Source organism: Ammodytes marinus (assembly GCF_949987685.1).
Source record: "Ammodytes marinus genome assembly, chromosome: 14".
Lineage (NCBI taxonomy): Eukaryota > Metazoa > Chordata > Actinopteri > Uranoscopiformes > Ammodytidae > Ammodytes > Ammodytes marinus.
Window position 1 is genome coordinate 1,600,964 of NC_137218.1, and position 12,500 is coordinate 1,613,463.

The following is a 12,500-nucleotide window of genomic DNA, read 5'->3' on the forward strand; positions in this document are numbered from 1 at the left end:
CATTCTGGTGAAAAGAATAAAAGATTAAGTCAACATTTATTAAAGTTGAGATGAAAGGTAAAATTAGCAAAACAACATAACTTGCTAGCAGCCAGATGCTTAAAGGTGCAGTGTGTAATATGACATCATCAAGAAAGTTCTACAAAGTTCTAGAATGCAACGCTCCCTGGGTAACCCCACCCCTTTTGAATAATAACAGAAGCTACAGTGGCCTTCAAGGACAAGAGCAATTCTAAATTTTAAACAATGCACCTGATGACATTCCAACTATGACACTTTCAAGATGGCGGCACTAGGCTTTGGTCCAAAATATGCAGAAATATGGACATATATGAGACCCTTTCTAAGGGGAAAAAAATAATAAAAAAATAAAATTTCAGCTATTATGCACTAAATTAAATGTGCTTATGGATATTATAATTATTTTCTACAAAATCTGCTAGGAAATAAAACCCAAAATTCTACACACTGCAGGTTTAACAACTGGACAGAGGGACAGATGACCACTAGCTTTTGATAATGTTATTGGGGCTACTGACCAAATATCTTCTATCTTATTAAAATCAAACATTCATTCATAACATATTGAGCGATGGTTTGTGTACCTTATCAAACACTCCGTTGGCAGCCAGCAGAGAGTTTCTGGCCTGGATGTTGATCTGCATCGAGGTCCCGACATGAGGCATCAACAGCTGACCACCAAACAACAAAACAATTATTTTAAAAAAATAAACACAAACCAACACACAGACACACAGACACAACATCTGAATGTGAATCAATCTGAACTTCCATAGAGTTTTCACAGTTTAAAAGCTACAGTGCATAACTTTTTCATGTAAATGAATGTCCGTTACATTCAAGCCATCGCCAAACGAGTTGACACAAAGTTGATTAAGCCTATCAGCACCACAAAACACTCTCTATTTCAGTATGGGATGGATGGATGGATGGATGGATGGATGGATGGATAGATGGATGGATGGATGGATGGATGGATGGATGGATAGATAGATAGATAGATAGATAGATAGTAGGGTCACTTTAGACATATTTGTAACACTTTATTATTTTTAGATAATGCATATTTCAATAAATAAAAAGTTCCTGTCCACCTATCGACAGTAACAAGTATTTAAATATATTTAAGGGTTCAAAAAAGTAAATGTTTTCAATATGTATTTTGGGGATTTAAAAAAATAATAATCGGCCGATTTAATCGTTATCGGAATTTTTCTCTGAAAATAATCGGCATCGGCACCCAAAAATCTATATCGGTCGGGCCCTAATAGATAGATAGATAGATAGATAGATAGATAGATAGATAGATAGATAGATAGATAGATAGATACACAGACAGACACACACACACACACACACAGACCTGATAGAGTGGGTGTATCTCTGGTAGCTGCCGTAGCGTAGCCACACAGCTCAGCTCTCCCATCATGTGCGTTCTCAGGTAATGGGAGAAGAGCTGGTGGCACTGGAAGTCTGCGCTGTGGACCCAGGTCTTAGCCAGCAGCCAGGCAGAGTCACTGGGCAGGAAGACGGGGGCCAGGGGGCCAGGGCTCTGCTGCAACTAGGGAGGAAAATAGTTTATTTTATTTTTTATTAAATATTTTATTTTTATTGTTTTGTTTTGTTTTATATTTATTATTATTATTATTATTATTATTATTATTATTATTATTATTTTTCTTATTTTATTTTATGTATTTTTTTTTTATTATTTTGTTTAACTATTATAAATGTTTTAATATTAATTATTTTATTTTATATATATATACTATTTTAGATATTTGGTATGATATGGTATGATATGGATAGTCATATTCCCAGCTGTAGTCAAACCCCTGAGCTCACCTGTATGGCTAAGGACAGCAGCTAGCTCACCTGTATGGCTAAGGACAGCAGCTAGCTCACCTGTATGGCTAAGGGCAGCAGCTGGCTCACCTGTATGGCTAAGGGCAGCAGCTAGCTCACCTGTATGGCTAAGGACAGCAGCTGACTCACCTGTATGGCTATGGGCAGCAGCTGTCCCTGTGTGTTCAGGTGCAGCAGACACAGAGGCGCCGACAGGTACGAAGGTTTTCCATTGATCTGATTGGACGGGACGCCCTCCAGCACCTCGTAGTCCAACAGGTAGACGCTCCCTCGCTGTCACACGCAGATAAGAGCCAAATCAAATCAGTTTTAACATTGTATAGCCCAAAATCACAAATTGACATTTGTCTCAGTGGGCTTTACATTCCATACAGTATGATACAATATGACATCCTGCCCTTACCGAAGAATAAAACTAAGAAAATACGTAATTTTTTTTATGCGTAATGTAATCTCAACGGACTTCATTAAACAAGTAGAGAAGAGTTTTAGTCTTTTTACTACACTACATACTAAAGTACAGAAGAGTTTTAGTCTTTTTACTACACTACATACTAAAGTACAGAAGAGTTTTAGTCTTTTTACTACACTACATACTAAAGTACAGAAGAGTTTTAGTCTTTTTACTACACTAAATACTAAAGTACAGAAGAGTTTTAGTCTTTTTACTACACTACATACTAAAGTACAGAAGAGTTTTAGTCTTTTTACTACACTACATACTAAAGTACAGAAGAGTTTTAGTCTTTTTACTACACTAAATACTAAAGTACAGAAGAGTTTTAGTCTTTTTACTACACTACATACTAAAGTACAGAAGAGTTTTAGTCTTTTTACTACACTAAATACGAAAGTACAGAAGAGTTTTAGTCTTTTTACTACACTACATACTAAAGTACAGAAGAGTTTTAGTCTTTTTACTACACTAAATACTAAAGTACAGAAGAGTTTTAGTCTTTTTACTACACTACATACTAAAGTACAGAAGAGTTTTAGTCTTTTTACTACACTACATACTAAAGTACAGAAGAGTTTTAGTCTTTTTACTACACTACATACTAAAGTACAGAAGAGTTTTAGTCTTTTTACTACACTACATACTAAAGTACAGAAGAGTTTTAGTATTTTTACTACACTACATACTAAAGTACAGAAGAGTTTTAGTCTTTTTACTACACTACATACTAAAGTACAGAAGAGTTTTAATCTTTTTACTACACTACATACTAAAGTACAGAAGAGTTTTAATCTTTTTACTACACTACATACTAAAGTACAGAAGAGTTTGTCTTTTCACTACACTACATACTAAAGTACAGAAGAGTTTTAGTCTTTTCACTACACTACATACTAAAGTACAGAAGAGTTTTAGTCTTTTCACTACACTACATACTAAAGTACAGAAGAGTTTTAGTCTTTTTACCACACTACATACTAAAGTACAGAAGAGTTTTAGTCTTTTTACCACACTACATACTAAAGTACAGAAGAGTTTTAGTCTTTTTACTACACTACATACTAAAGTACAGAAGAGTTTTAGTCTTTTCACTACACTACATACTAAAGTACAGAAGAGTTCTAGTCTTTTTACTACACTACATACTAAAGTACAGAAGAGTTTTAGTCTTTTTACTACACTACATACTAAAGTACAGAAGAGTTTTAGTCTTTTTACTACACTACATACTAAAGTACAGAAGAGTTTTAGTCTTTTTACTACACTACATACTAAAGTACAGAAGAGTTTTAGTCTTTTTACTACACTACATACTAAAGTAAAGAAGAATGTTAGTCTTTTTACAACACTACATACTAAAGTACAGAAGAGTTTTAGTCTTTTTACTACACTACATACTAAAGTACAGAAGAGTTTTAGTCTTTTCACTACACTACATACTAAAGTACAGAAGAGTTTTAGTCTTTTTACTACACTACATACTAAAGTACAGAAGAGTTTTAGTCTTTTCACTACACTGCATACTAAAGTAAAGAAGAATGTTAGTCTTTTTACTACACTACATACTAAAGTACAGAAGAGTTTTAGTCTTTTTACTACACTACATACTAAAGTACAGAAGAGTTTTAGTCTTTTCACTACACTACATACTAAAGTACAGAAGCGTTTTAGTCTTTTTACTACACTACATACTAAAGTACAGAAGAGTTTTAGTCTTTTCACTACACTACATACTAAAGTACAGAAGAGTTTTAGTCTTTTTACTACACTACATACTAAAGTACAGAAGAGTTTTAGTCTTTTTACTACGCTACATACTAAAGTACAGAAGAGTTTTAGTCTTTTTACTACACTACATACTAAAGTACAGAAGAGTTTTAGTCTTTTACTACACTACATACTAAAGTACAGAAGAGTTTTAGTCTTTTCACTACACTACATACTAACGTACAGAAGAGTTTAAGGGCCACGGGAGAGAAAAAAAAAAATCAGATAAGGAAGATTTATTTCATTATGTCCAGAAATGTCAAGAATAAAGACAAATACTCCAAAATGCTAATGGAGTTAGTGGGGCATTTATGTATTTTCAGCATACTACAGTTGACGTGCATGTATTTTGGGACATCTTAAATCTTTTTCTGGCATACTAAATAGTAGGGAAGTATGGGGATTGGAACGCAGAGCTCACCTGTAGTTCCCGCTGGAGGGAGGAGCCAGCAGGTAGAAAGGGGCGGAGCATGTCACAGGTAACAGCCAGGTTGGCAGGGAGAGCTTTAATCTGTCTCAGCAGCAGAGGGTTACAGCCGTTCACACACTGGTGACCGAAGTACCAATCCTCCTTCCAGTGAGCCTGGACGAACTCTGGGAGGATTAGGAATGAACTGTTTAAGTTATTATGTTAGGGGGCGCCCTTAGCTCAGTTGGTAGGGCGTCCCCCCCCATGGGCCTCGCCCAGCAGCGGACCCGGGTTCGATTCCAGCCCACGGTCGTTCTCTGCATGTCACTCCCCTCTCTGCCCCATTTCACCTCTGTCTCTATACTGTCAATAAAGCATAAAAATGCCCAAAAAATATCTTTAAAAAAAAAAAATTATTATGTTAAAGGTGTAAAGATATGACTTCACCGTTTACTGTGTTCCAGTGTTAAAGGTTCTACCAAACATTTCTAAATAATGTAAGTTGAGTTAAAGAGATCCTATTAGACTACCTTTCTGGTCTTAATTTCTTGTTAAAAACTGCTATAGAGCAACCTGACACGAATCACATCACAAAAAACCATGTAGATTTTCGGGACACTCTTCCTCTTACCCTAGCGAGCAGAGCAGTCTCTCTCTACACACTGGCCGTGTCTGAACTGCCATACTAACGTCCTACTCATACTCATTTTGACTTCAATTTGAGTATGTGACGGTTGGGTATGCGAGTTTGGGTATGTGAGAAATTCCCGGATGAGTACTAACTTCCGGGAAGATTTTGGGTATGAATCGATCGTATACTTTTCCTACTCAACCGCCCCACAATGCATTGGGTCAATTCTACCCGCCCAGGAAAATGAAATATTTTCGAGCAAGTTGCTAGGCAACAACATTGTTTGGGGTTCCGCGATCTGACAACTGTACGTGCAGTCATTCATACACTCTTACAATAGATAAGAGATGAAGATAAATACCTAACAACATTAGAGTCACTAAGTGAAATGAGTGTTGTGAGTCTGATAGTGGAGAGAGATCAGAACAGATCGCTGTCCCACACACCGCGGCTCGTCCAGCTCAACTCACAGACAGCTGAGTGCTGATGAGCCGGACAGAGAGCGTCGGAGGGATCCTCCGCCTCAAAACATCATTATTATAAAACAAGAGGTCTAAAACACAGATGATGAACACAGGACTGTAAAAATCTAGTTCAATATCTAACCTGTAGAGGGCGGTTATAAGCTTAACAGTGTCTAAACTGCCTGAATCTTATAAGAAGAAGAAGAAATTCTTCATTGCTTGAGTATACTTCAACTGAGAACGTTTTAGACGCAGCTCGCATACACAATCGATCTTTGAGTAGAGAGTATGCAGTATATAGATGGTGAGTATGTAGGATGTAGGACGCTAGTATGGCAGTTCAGACACGGCCACTGCTTTGAGCTTCTCCGCCCCTCCCCCCCTGCTGCAAACCTCACTCCGTTGTGATTGGTTATCTTCCTTCCAGCGGCGGGAAATTTTCAGGAAGGTGAGGGCATGCAGCCGGAGCAGCATTACCATACATGGAAACATGACAGAAACTACCCGAGCGTGACAGAAACTATCCGGAAATTTTAACAAGTTCGGCTCGATCGGCTGCCATAGTGTTTAGTGCTCTGCACAGCCACCCCAGACGGTCAGCAGGGAATACGTCTAAATGCATGTACGTAATTATTTGATACTCTAGTATGGTTAAACATGACTATAAATCATTATAACAACGTTTATAGGTCATAAAAGTCGAAAAGTATCATAGGTTACTTAAGGTTTAAGTTACTTTATTAGCCAATGGTGAGCCTGGACAAACTCTGGGAAGGTTATGTTTTTCATAGATTATTTTGTGGAATTTTTTAAGCTTTATTGATAGTTTTGGAGAGACAGACAGATTTGAAATGTGTCAGAATGACATGCAGAGAACGACCCGGGCTGGATTCTGACCTGGGTCTGCTGTGAAGAGGACAGACAGACAGATAGACAGACAGACAGACAGACAGACAGACAGACAGACAGACAGACAGACAGACAGACAGACAGACAGACAGACAGACAGACAGAGAGGGGAATGACATGCAGAGAACGACCCGGGCTGGATTCTAACCCGGGTCTGCTGTGAAGAGGACTGAGACTCTATGGAGGGGGGGAGAGGGTGTCTAGATTGATAGATAGATAGATAGATAGATAGATAGACAGACAGACAGTCAGACACACAGACAGACAGAAACACAGACAGACAGACAGACGTGTCTTACGGGCGATGTGGTTGTTGTGTGCGTTGTGTTTGAACACAGTCTCCAGCTCGGTGAAGCTGCTCCAGGGTTCAGCCCGGCCGGTCAAACCCTTCAGATAGTGCAGGTTGGCACTAGAACTGAGACAGAGAGACACACACAACTCAGAGACCGTGTGTGTGTGTGTGTGTGTGTGTGTGTGTGTGTGTGTGTGTGTGTGTGTGTGTGTGTGTGTGTGTGTGTGTGTGTGTGTGTGTGTGTGTGTGTGTGTGTGTGTGTGTGTGTGTGTGTGTGTGTGTGTGTGTGTGTGTGCAGGTTGGCAGCAGGACTGAGACAGAGAGACACACACAACTCAGAGACTGTGTGTGTGTGTGTGTGTGTGTGTGTGTGTGTGTGTGTGTGTGTGTGTGTGTGTGTGTGTGTGTGTGTGTGTGTGTGTGTGTGTATGGGGGGGTGAGTGTGTGTGTGTGTGTGTGTGTGTGCGTGTCTGTGTGTGTGTGTGTGTGTGTGTGTGTGTAAGAGACAGCATGAAAAAAGTAAGTGTTGGCCAGTAGCATAATGTAGTAGCTCACGTGTGAGTGAGTGAGTGAGTGAGTGAGTGAGTGTGTGTGTGTGTGCGTGCGTGCGTGCGTGCGTGCGTGCGTGCGTGTGTGCGTGCGTGCGTGCGTTCACCTCTTGCTTGTGTAGCTGAGGTTCGGCCCGAGGTCTGAGGCACTGTTCATGTCGACACATTGTGGAGCGCCGTCAACAAACTTTCTCCATCTGAAACAAAGACACAGTGAGAGAACGGATACATTAAAACTATAAAGACTTCATTAATCTAGTTAGCATGCAGTATGCTACACTTGGGACATACTTTTACTTATTTATTTCATCCTAACATGGCTCCTTGATCTTGCCTCTTGCTTTTATATCCGTCGCATCCCCGTTTGTTTTCATACGGAGGCTCCGTCGATGTGACGTCTCTTCACGTGCGCGTTGGATTGTGGGTCAGAATCAGAGAGAGATATTAGAGCCACCTTCCATCAATCTATTGCGTCACACCTGTCACTTTTTGATCCGGAAGTCCCGCCTCCGGAAGTCCCGCCTCTTATAAACTTCTGATCAATCTATTGCATCACACCTGTCAGATTTGTGACGTCATCATAGCCCCGCCCCCCGGAAGTCCCTCCCCTTCTATACTTTTCATCAGCTGTCACCTTTTGTCAAGTCATCATAGCCCCGCCCCACCATAGCCCCTCCCCTTCTATACTTTTCATCAGCTGTCAGATTTTTGTGACGTGATGGTAGTCCCGCCCCTCCATAGCCCCTCCCCTTCTATACTTTTCATCAGCTGTCACTTTTGTGACGTGTGATCATAGTCCCGCCTCTTATAAACTTGTCATAAAATTGTCAATATATAGAACCAATGAGATTCGTTTATTTTACCGCAAAGTCCCACGATTGGTTTAATACGGATAAAGCTGGATGGATGTTGGCCTTTAAAGTTTGCTATTTTAATAATTAGGTCAATAAGACATTAAAATACATAGTGTGCTGAATTCTTGCAGGCACACGAAATTAAATACCTTCAACACCACAATTATTGATTTATTTTAAATACATCAAATTGTAATTGAAAAAGAAACCTGTCCTTGATCCTATATTGATATAAGTTCCATTAAACAACTTACAATGTTTTATTTAATCAAGACTATACTGTAGGTGAATGGAGTCCTCCTTCTTGAAGTTAATGGAGGGGCTTCGATTGTCAGCATTACATAACAGTATTGTTTATGGTTTTATTTGTCTTCAGCTCATTTTTGCAGCTCTTTATGCTCATTAATAGTATTTAGCCTTAGATATAGAAATCAGACTTTTAACTTGAGTTTTTTCACTTAAAAATATGTAGCAAAAACAAAGCAAAGATGTAATGTTTATTTCTTTACGTTGCCTGACAGTCTTGAAGTAAGAATCGAAAAGTTCTATGTTTTCCAACCTGTTGTAAGACTGTTGAAAGAATGGTGAAACGGTTGCTTTCCGGTCTTATGCTCTCACTCATGTGAATGTGTTGCTCAACTTCCCCTTGGGGCCAGCTGCTCCAGCATGCTCTAAGCGCCATGCTCCTCGCCTGAGATTTTCAAATCCAGCAGTGAAGGAATCAAAGAATCTTTTGCGATATCCCTCCTTTGAATTGAGCAATGGTTGATTTTTGCAAGTCAGTAGCTTTGCCAAACACCGTTCCTGCATGTGTATACATCATAGATAGTAAATAATATACATCTATGTGGTAACTGCAGGCCATATCTAAGATCAGTAGCTCCTCCAAAATACAGCCCAGTTCTTCCTTTGTGTGTGACTAAAAATTAGGCTACATATTGTGTCTTGTGCTTAAGATTGTGATTATAGACAGTTTATAATTTTACACTATGCACATATTTAGCTGATTTGAGCTTTACTGGGTGAGGGTCAGAGTCCAAATTCATAGAGTGGTGAAGCTGCAGTCAGTCACAGAGTGGGGGTTGATGTATTTGAATCACCTCTACAGATACAATGAGCAAAAGTCCACAGCTCGAGATGAACTGTTCAAAATGAGCTGTTCGTTCTCTTCTGCCCAGTGGCAATGCTGTTTTGTTCTGGTCTTTACAGTTTTCGTTGTACCTCAGTGCAACCTATGAGTGCAACATAGCAACAGATGACATCACAAACAATGTTTAGGTAACCCATGGACATATAAAGAAAGAGGTAACCCCATACTCCCTATGTTAAACAATTTAAATATGACAATGCCAAAGTGCCTGTAACAAAAGACAATGATTCAGGTTGGTGGAGGTGCACTGCACAGCTTTCACTGTGATCTACTAGGCCACTTTTAAAATGGGACCATGGCTCAAAAATTAATAAAAAGCCTTTGTCACATAAGTACTAATTTCTCCTACAGGAATACTGCACATTGCACCGATGCACATATTACCACAATGGCATAACAGAAGATAGAAAAAAAACTGTCAATCTAATCGTGGCTATAGAGCAAAAAGTCAGTGGATCACCAAAGTCAGTATACCTCATCCTCTGGGCTACCTAAATGTTCATACCAATTTAATGGTGATCCATTAAACATTTGTAAAATATGTCAGTGTGGACCAAAGTAGTGGAGCAACTCAAACACTACTTTGGAAACACATTACTATTGACTAACTTAATAATTAACTTCATGGATGTCGCTGAAGGTGGTAAAGTGTTTATGGTGAACGTGGCCTAAAAAATAAATAAATAAAAAAACGCTTTTGAATGGTTCAGGGGATCCAGCGGTGTGTTTCAGACATGTCTACGCGTACATCTTTCGGTATGGCTGAAAATGATGGCTGAGAATACGATCAAGCTGACGGATAACTTTACCAGGAGCCAGACGTCCAAGGACATTGTGTTGGTCAAGAAAATTCTAAATTTTGGAGATAACCCCGGCCCTCCTAAACCTGTTTAACCCGGTTGCGAGATACCCCCGCCCCTTTGCTGATCATCTTTAAAAAGAAAAAAACCTCCAAGCCATCACAAATGACCGTGAGCGCCTCCAAACGACCCTCTACGAGGAAGATCGAGGTCCCTCAATACAGACGACCAAGGGAGTTCTCTGAAGAGTGTATTCCTCTCATACATTATGTTTTCAATCTTAAAACGGCGAGAGAAGACGCCAACTACCGCAAGCGTCTGCGAGCGAATATCCAATTCGTACTGAACCATCAAAGGGAATCGGATCTGAAAAACAGAGTGATTCAACTCATGGCGCAACTGGAAGATGGATCCCCACCCCCTCCTAAACCTGTTTAACCCCACCCGTTTGCAGAGCATCTTTAAAAAGAAAAAAAACAAAAACATACAACCCATATTCCTATCATACTTTATCTTTTCAGTCGAAAATGTATAACCAGAGACTGGCACAAACGACTGCGAGCGAATATCCAATTCGTACTGAGTCATCAGAAGGAATCGGAGCTGAAAAACAGAGTGATTCAGACACTTCCAGTTGTTCTTCGCACGGTTCTGCGGTCTCGCCACTGCAGTTAAGGGAAGTGCATGGGAGTTTGACAACTTTATTTCTACAAACGGTGCGACATGCGATCGCTACGCTGTTGACCGACGTATTGTCAAAATACCAAAAAGATACCTGCTATGGCTGTGAAACCGATCACCCGGGTCAGAACCAGCATCAGTGTCTGTTTGAACCACCGGACTTTTTCTTTAACACACACTTTGATGTGTTGAAAGAACGCTTGTGGACTGATCGTTTTATCCCCGCCGTCCAAAGGGCATTGTCATATTTAAATTGTTTAACATAGGGAGTATGGGGTTACCTCTTTCTTTATATGTCCATGGGTTACCTAAACATTGTTTGTGATGTCATCTGTTGCTATGTTGCACTCATAGGTTGCACTGAGGTACAACGAAAACTGTAAAGACCAGAACAAAACAGCATTGCCACTGGGCAGAAGAGAACGAACAGCTCATTTTGAACAGTTCATCTCGAGCTGTGGACTTTTGCTCATTGTATCTGTAGAGGTGATTCAAATACATCAACCCCCACTCTGTGACTGACTGCAGCTTCACCACTCTATGTATTTGGACTCTGACCCTCACCCAGTAAAGCTCAAATCAGCTAAATATGTGCATAGTGTAAAATTATAAACTGTCTATAATCACAATCTTAAGCACAAGACACAATATGTAGCCTAATTTTTAGTCACACACAAAGGAAGAACTGGGCTGTATTTTGGAGGAGCTACTGATCTTAGATATGGCCTGCAGTTACCACATAGATGTATATTATTTACTATCTATGATGTATACACATGCAGGAACGGTGTTTGGCAAAGCTACTGACTTGTAAAAATCAACCATTGCTCAATTCAAAGGAGGGATATCGCAAAAGATTCTTTGATTCCTTCACTGCTGGATTTGAAAATCTCAGGCGAGGAGCATGGCGCTTAGAGCATGCTGGAGCAGCTGGCCCCAAGGGGAAGTTGAGCAACACATTCACATGAGTGAGAGCATAAGACCGGAAAGCAACCGTTTCACCATTCTTTCAACAGTCTTACAACAGGTTGGAAAACATAGAACTTTTCGATTCTTACTTCAAGACTGTCAGGCAACGTAAAGAAATAAACATTACATCTTTGCTTTGTTTTTGCTACATATTTTTAAGTGAAAAAACTCAAGTTAAAAGTCTGATTTCTATATCTAAGGCTAAATACTATTAATGAGCATAAAGAGCTGCAAAAATGAGCTGAAGACAAATAAAACCATTAACAATACTGTTATGTAATGCTGACAATCGAAGCCCCTCCATTAACTTCAAGAAGGAGGACTCCATTCACCTACAGTATAGTCTTGATTAAATAAAACATTGTAAGTTGTTTAATGGAACTTATATCAATATAGGATCAAGGACAGGTTTCTTTTTCAATTACAATTTGATGTATTTAAAATAAATCAATAATTGTGGTGTTGAAGGTATTTAATTTAGTGTGCCTGCAAGAATTCAGCACACTATGTATTTTAATGTCTTATTGACCTAATTATTAAAATAGCAAACTTTAAAGGCCAACATCCATCCAGCTTTATCCGTATTAAACCAATCGTGGGACTTTGCGGTAAAATAAACGAATCTCATTGGTTCTATATATTGACAATTTTATGACAAGTTTATAAGAGGCGGGACTATGAT

At 39.4% G+C, this 12,500-nt stretch overlaps 1 protein-coding gene across 2 annotated transcripts in view; it reads right to left on the reverse strand.

Annotated features, from left to right (window-relative positions):
* LOC307260687 (polyunsaturated fatty acid lipoxygenase ALOX15B) overlaps positions 1 to 12,500 on the reverse strand; it is a 28,646-nt gene that overhangs the window by 6,543 nt on the left and 9,603 nt on the right. For both annotated transcript variants that reach the window (XM_080040976.1, XM_080040975.1), the window contains exons 6-11: positions 7,472 to 7,561; positions 6,824 to 6,939; positions 4,533 to 4,705; positions 2,017 to 2,160; positions 1,385 to 1,582; positions 606 to 692 (exon numbers count right to left, since the gene is read on the reverse strand). In XM_080040976.1, the coding sequence (XP_079897102.1) occupies positions 606 to 692; positions 1,385 to 1,582; positions 2,017 to 2,160; positions 4,533 to 4,705; positions 6,824 to 6,939; positions 7,472 to 7,561 (808 nt within the window). The remainder of the gene's footprint in view (positions 1 to 605; positions 693 to 1,384; positions 1,583 to 2,016; positions 2,161 to 4,532; positions 4,706 to 6,823; positions 6,940 to 7,471; positions 7,562 to 12,500) is intronic.